The sequence below is a fragment of the Colobus angolensis genome, unplaced genomic scaffold, assembly GCF_000951035.1.
Source record: "Colobus angolensis palliatus isolate OR3802 unplaced genomic scaffold, Cang.pa_1.0 Scaffold185, whole genome shotgun sequence".
Taxonomy (NCBI): Eukaryota; Metazoa; Chordata; class Mammalia; order Primates; family Cercopithecidae; genus Colobus; species Colobus angolensis.
Window position 1 is genome coordinate 1,556,467 of NW_012114988.1, and position 7,069 is coordinate 1,563,535.

Below are 7,069 nucleotides of genomic sequence, written 5' to 3' on the forward strand. Positions count from 1 at the left end.
TCTCAAAAAAAAAAAAAATTAAGAACAATTCCCTTCCCACTATAGAGATAAGAAATGCTTGTAGAAAATTCAAACAACACAGAAACATCTAATGAAGAAAAGAAAAACAAGCCGAATCCTTCTACCTGAAGGCAAACCACTGTAACATTCTGGTGTATACCCTTCCTGCCCCGCTCCTATCCCACAGCCACAACATTTGATGGGACCAGAACCTGACCAAAGATGCTGTATTATATCCTCCTGTTCTCACTGTTGTGAATATGGTCCCACATTAACAAATATAGATCAACAGTGGCTGCATAGAACTCCATTGAATAGGTACGTCATCATTTAACTCGGTAGGTGGTTTTTTAGGTTGTTTCTAAATTTTTGTTATCCTAAACAATGATCTGATAAATATACTGGTACAAACTCTTTTGCACTTGTGGGACTGTCTCCCAGGGATAAACTCTTATAAATAGAATCAATATGCACATCTTCAGTACTGCCCCTTACGGTGAAACTCTTGAGAAAGTTTCTGTCAGTCAACATTTCATCAGCAATCCATCTTCCCTACAACTCTCCAACAGTAGGGGTTGTCTATCTTGATCAATATGATAGGCAAAAAAAAAAAAGACATCCTTTTGCTTGCATTGCATGACTAATGAAGTTGAACATCTATTGGTTGAATATCTATGGAATATTCATAACCTTTGTCTGTTTCCTATTGGCATATTCATGTTACATATTCATTTGTGAGAGCTCTTTTTATAACAGGGATATCAACTATTATCATATGTTCCCCAATGTATCACTTATCTTTTAAATTTGTTGGTGGCATTTTTGCTTAAATGGAAAATTGCTTCCCAGCCATTTCAAATCAAAGCATACACATAGCTTGCTGGGGTGAAGGGACAAGAAAATGTGCTGGCCACCCCAGGCCTTCTTCAGCGACCCTGGGCAGGTCAAGATGTTGGTTCACTTAAGAGTAATGGCCTCCAGCTCTATCCAAGTTGCTGCAAAAGACATTTTTTTTTTCTTTTTTTCTTTTTTTTGAGACAGAGTCTCCACTTTGTCACCCAGGCTGGAGTGCATTGGCGCTATCTCAGCTCACTGCAACCTCCACTGCCCCGGGTTCAAGTGATTCTCATGCCTCAGCCTCCCAAGTAGCTGGGACTATAGGTATGTGCCACCATGCCCAGCTAATTGTTGTATTCTTAGTAGAGATGAGGTTTCACCATGTTGGCCAGGCTGGTCTCAAACTCCTGACCTCAAGTGATTCACCCACCTTGGCCTCCCAAAGTTCTGGGATTACAAGAGTGAGCCACTGCACCTGGCCCAAAAGACAGTATTTTATTCCTTTTTATGGCTGAATAGTATTCCATTATGTAAAAATATTGTAATAAAATTTTAAAAAATCTTGGTTTACCTGTAATCCATTTGTGCCATGCTATTTGGGAAGCTCTGGTAGAAAAGTCTAAAGTTATTTGTAAAATGATAAACTGTTTTGACAGAGCCTTCATGGGCGAACATGGGACAATAAAGCCTTGTAGATGACAGTCTCTTCACCACGGACAAGTGTGAGCATGTGCGTGCATGCGTGCGTGCCCATCCCAGATCCGGGAAGGGAAGGGGACAGTCAGGCCTCACCTGTCTTCCTCCTGGGCGTGAGGCCCAGCGCCTGTCGGGTGCTGGACATGGGCCAGGTCCTCGCCCTGCTGCTGCTTCCTCTTGTCCCTGATACTCAGGCAGATGGAAAGCAGCAGCAGCATCACCCCGGCCCCGACCAGCACGTAGGCCACGGAGAAGGTCTTGCTCTTGAGGATGCCGCCACCCACCTCGGTCTTGTTGCTGCCCTGAGCTGTTGGCTTCTCGGCCGCGCTGAAGCCGGGTACCAGGTTCCACATGGCCATGATCACCCCAAGGACCAGCATCCCCAGGCCGATGGCGGTCAGTGCATAGTGCGAGCCGTTGGCCTTGGACTGGGCCATCGTGTCAGTGGGAGGAGGGCGAGGCCCAGTTCCAAGAAAGAAAATAAATATATAAAAAGCAGTAGTCACAACAAAAACCCCTTAAATGGACTCCACAAAATCTCTCGCCCCACACTAGAAAAATATCAGCTGAACTCCTGCGGGATGGTTCCAAGCAATCGCGAGGCCTCCCGTGTGGATGGCTGTGGCGGAAGGGCCTGGAAGGAAAGCAGAAAGAGCAGAGAGGACCATCAGTTTCGATTCCAGATGCTTTGTGAACGTGGCGGCTCTGCTGTTGAAGGAGTTAAGCAGCTGCACCCAGCACGCCAGCTCTGGCTGGGCTTCGCCTTTGATGCATTCCAGATGTCTTACGTGCTCAGGCTCCTCGTGCCAGGCTGCAAGAAGGGAGGCCGCCCCCACTACTCCCTGAAAAGGAAAAGCCAGACCTTTCCCTGCAGGAGGCCAGAAAGGTCGGAGCTCAGGTCATTAAAACACTGTGTGGAATTTAATGAAGTGCAGTAAAATCTCAGCTCTTGCTGGAGGCTGCTGGGAGAGTGAGCGACGGGATGAATGGGCCACAATCGATGGTTGTAACAGACTCACCTGGGGGACAGGGCCTCAGCTAATGGTATGACCAGGCCAAAAAGCCTACTGTCATCTGTTCACCACCCTCACTGGCTCCCTATTTCCTGCAGGAGAAAATCCAGCTTCTTAGAATGATGCTGCTCATGGTGGCTTTAGCCTGGCTCCTGCCTCTCCTACTGCATCTCTCAGCCTGCCTTCCTTTGCACTACCGGCCCCCAACCACCCTCCAGAACTTCCGCATTTCTCTGGTCACCCGCAGCTCAGATGACCCTTTCATGTGCTCCCCAAAGCCTCCAGCAACCACTGTGGTGAGTCTCTTCCCATGACCACATCATCGTCATCTCTAAGCCTGGCACACAGCAGGGACTCAAAAAATGTTTGCAGAGTTCACTCCTGTAATCCCAGCACTTGAGGAGGCCAAGGTGGATGGATCACAAGGTCAAGAGATCAAGAACATCCTGACCAACATGGTAAAACCCCGTCTCTACTAAAACTACAAAAAAATACAAAAAAAAAAAAAATTAGCTAAGTGCTGTGGCACGTGCCAGTAATCCCAGCTGCTTGGGAGGCTGAGGCAGGATGTGGGAAAGTTTTAAACTAAGAAGTCAATTTCTGGGAGGTGGAGGTTGCAGTGAGCCGAGATTGTGCCACCGCACTACAGCCTGGGCGACAGAGCAAGACTCCGTCTCAAAAAAAAAAAAAAATGTTTGCAGAGTCAATGTTGGATGAAATGAATAGAGGCCACATGAAGCCACGGAGCAAGACAAGCTTCTCTGAAGCCACATCGAGTTCTCCCTTTGCTAAAGGTGACAGAGGCCTGCACATTCTTCCTTTTAGCTCCTGGGACCAGCTGGACAAAATAAACCTTCTTTCTACGAAGCAGCTCAGAGACCTTGCGCTAAAGGAAGCAGCCAGCAGTCCTGAGATTCCACAGTATTCGTTGGTTGAGAGTAAGCCAGAGAAGCAGTCACTTAAGGCTTTAGGTTAGAACATTTTCAAGGACTAAGGAGGAGGAGCAAGCAATGCCCCTTGCTAAGTCGCTTCCCCATATGTTATTCCTGTGACAGGAACCTTTGCAAAACAGTAAAATTTACAAGACGTTTAGCTGGGCAAGGTCTTGTTTTCAATTCTGCATTCTTTCCAGTCTCTCCAAAAGGATGGCTGACCAGGCTGCTTGAAATCTGATGCTGCAAAGATATTTTCTTGTGAAACCATGAGTTTATCTGAAATTGGCCACTTTGTTAAAAGATACTCTAAAAATATTTGAAACAACATCCTTTATCAGCTTGAAGTCTGTTCCTTCTTTTTTTCACTCAACAAATATTTCTTGTGCATCTAGCTACCTGCTAAGCAGCATGTCAGGCACTGGAGAAACAGCAGTAAGCAAGTTAAGGATTAACAGAGCTTCTAGGCCAGCAGGAAAGTGATCTATAGGGAATACCAATAAAGTGGGAAGGAAGTACAGGAACTGTGGGATTAGACAGCAGTGTGTCCTAGCTCAGGGCAGTGAGACATACAGAAAGCCTATGTGGGAGAGGAGTCCCACTGGCATAATTGAGCCTGAATCCTGAATGCACAGCACTGTGTGTGTGCGTGTGTGTGAGCACACTGACTCTGCTCTTGAAGGAGTTAAGAAGCAGCACCAAGGTACACTGGTGCATGAACACATGTGTGCATGCATGTTTATGCACACATAAGCACATGTGCATGCATGTGAGCACCTATGTACCTATGCATGTATATGTATGGCATATGAACAGGTTGGTATGGGCATGTGTGTGGGGTGCAGGGCATTGAATAGGGATCCCACTGCAGACAGCTGCGGTAGGACCGGATGGGACCGTACACAAGGATATTTATTTCTTACAGTATCACTCATGGCCGGCAAAAGGAAGGATGGGGGCTCTGGCAGCCTTAGGAATGCACCGGTTCTGCCAAATGGATCTGAGACAAGGTCAGACTCGGTGGATGGAGAAGTGCACAGCCGGGGGCTTGTGCTGGAAGCAGGAGTGATGAAAATACCACGTTCTGAACCCCTGCTAAGTGCCTGACAGGCAGGCCTTGTACCTGGGATGCTGGGGGTGTGTCTGGCAGACGAGTGATTTGAGCCGCTTTAACCCCCTCCCTGCCTGCTCTCATCCATTCTCCATTCCAGCTTTGCCTTATGCTGCACAAGAGAAAGACAAGCTCCAGATGTGAGTCATGGACAGAGATAAAAATGTCAGGATTAATACTTTCTTTTTGTCTGATAAACTGTCAATGATTAAAAACAGGTGATAATACTCAGTGTGGGGAAAGGTGTTGGGATGGCAATTTCAAGGCATTTTTTTAGATGGCAAGTTTTGGCATTTATAGAACAAAAGTTTCAAAAATGTTTATGCCCTTTGGCTCTGTAATTCCAACTTCTAAAAATCATGTACAGAGATATTCATCACAGCTTTATAGTGACGAGGAGCTAGAAACTACTTCAATAGCCAATAATCCAGATCAGGGTAATAAATTATGGTTCATGAATATTGGTTAATTAATAAATTATGGTTCATGAAATTATGGCTTATGAAATTATGGTCTCAAAGCAGCTAATATATTTTTAAATCAAACAACACAGTTAAAACAACAGTATGTTCAGCATGATTCTAATTTTTTAAAAATTATCTATACCCAGATGACTATATGGGGAAAAGCCTAGATGATTGTACTTACACTGAAATGAAAGAGACAATGTATTTATATATATACACACGTATGTAAAAATCCCGGGCGGGGGGCCACCTTTCAGACTTGTACCAATGATTACTTCTGGGGACGAAGGAAACTTGGAAAGTGTATCCTTTACTGTCTCTTTCTCTCCTTTGAATTTTCACAATCTGATTGTATTGCTGCAGGGTAGCATAGCTGAGTGGTTAAGAGTGAGCTTGGGGCCCAGGTTTCCTGGGTTCAGATCCTCACTCTATTCCTTCCCAGCTGTGTGACCCCAGGCAAGTTACTTAACCTCTCTGTGCTTCAGTTTCCACAGCTGTAAAAGGGAGATAAAAACTCTCTAGTACCTACCTCATAGGGGAGTTATGATAAATTAAACAATATACATAAAGCACTGAGAACAGTATGTGACCAGCACAACAGTAAGTTCTTAAACAGACAAAAAAAATGGTTATTTAATGTTATTTAAAGTTTGTATTCTCAATGGGGTAAGATCACCCACAAGGGGCAAAAATTGTTTCTTGGGGACGGGATGAAAAAAACCTTGGATATTACAATGGTTTGTGGCCCTCCGCAAGGCCACAGAATATAAATAGATACACAGGGCATCCTTGGCATTAAATTTTCAAGTACTCCAGAAAGAATGTCTAAAAAGACTTCTCAGGGAGGGCAAGGTGGGAGAAAAGATTGAGAAACACTATTGAATGTATCGTACTAAGTTTCACAACACTTGAATTATATATGATGATGTTTATAGTTATTTTCTCTGTGTGATGGGATTAACTATGATTTTCGTTTTCTTTTTGTTACTGGGAGAATAAGAATTAGTAAACAGAAATATCTATGTGTTGCTTTCATAAAATAGTTTCAGTTTTTTGAGTTGATGGCAGGGTTACGTGTGCAATGGTAGCGTAAACTTGTTCTTCAAGTTTAGCCCTCTCTTTGGGGACCATGACCTTGATGGGTCTATAGGGTCTGTAGAAGCCCAGCTTCCAGCGGGGCAGCTGGTCAGCTGTTTGTCCTGTTCCTGACTTGTTGACCCTGGACAGCGCCCAAGCTATATTTAGCATGGTGTTCTTTTCCTTTCAAAAATATGGAAAGAAGCTAATTTTATGCTTAGAGGATTTGGACCACACAGCTTCCAGTATGTCCCTAAAACACAGTATGCTTGGTGGGCAGTCTGGGGTCCTGGCTTGGCCAAACTCAACCTCTAGACCCTGGGGTTGGCCCCATCACTGCTCATGTCTGAGGAAGCCCTAAGGGAGACATGAATGATTCTATATGTGAGTTTTTAAAGAAAAATTATTAACCAGTTAGAGACGTACCTACCTGTTGTTACTTAAGGAGACTCAGGGCAGGCCTGAAGGCAACTCTTCATGCTAGAGTCTTGAGTTAAAGATCCACCTATAAAAACCACAGAGATGCAGCTTTCTAAGTAAGCTGTGAGCACTGCAATGGGAGTTACATGTTGGGGAGGCATGTGTTTTCTTTTTTTTTTTTAGGGGGAAAAGGGCAGGGGTTAGGGTAGGTATCTATGCAAGACAAGTGGTACCAAAAGAAGCCAGAATTCTGTACAAAAAATATGAGTTGCAGAAGGATGACAACATGGTAGCTAACATTTATCAAACTCTTTCATGGTATTACCCATCTTAGACATGTACTCCAGAGAGTATCAGAGGAAACACTCTCAGGTCATCTTGTAAGGAATGTATACACCTTGACACCAAAACTAGAAAAGGACAAGGCAGGAGAGGAAAATGACAGGCAAGTCTGACCCACCAGCCTAAACAAAAATCAGCAAATGGAATCCTTCCTTCCCTTCCTTCCTTCCTTCC

The 7,069-nt window shown here is 44.6% G+C and overlaps 1 protein-coding gene across 6 annotated transcripts in view; it reads right to left on the bottom strand.

Moving 5' to 3' along the window:
• The window catches only part of TMEM51 (transmembrane protein 51), a 78,920-nt gene that overhangs the window by 4,363 nt on the left and 67,488 nt on the right, over positions 1-7,069 (bottom strand). For 3 of the 6 annotated variants that reach the window (XM_011939925.1, XM_011939920.1, XM_011939921.1), the window contains exons 2-3: positions 6,564-6,638; positions 1,630-2,167 (exon numbers count right to left, since the gene is read on the bottom strand). In XM_011939925.1, the coding sequence (XP_011795315.1) occupies positions 1,630-1,970 (341 nt within the window). In that variant the 5' untranslated portion in view covers positions 1,971-2,167; positions 6,564-6,638. The remainder of the gene's footprint in view (positions 1-1,629; positions 2,168-6,563; positions 6,639-7,069) is intronic. The other 3 variants (XM_011939923.1, XM_011939924.1, XM_011939922.1) reach the window with 1 other exon arrangement.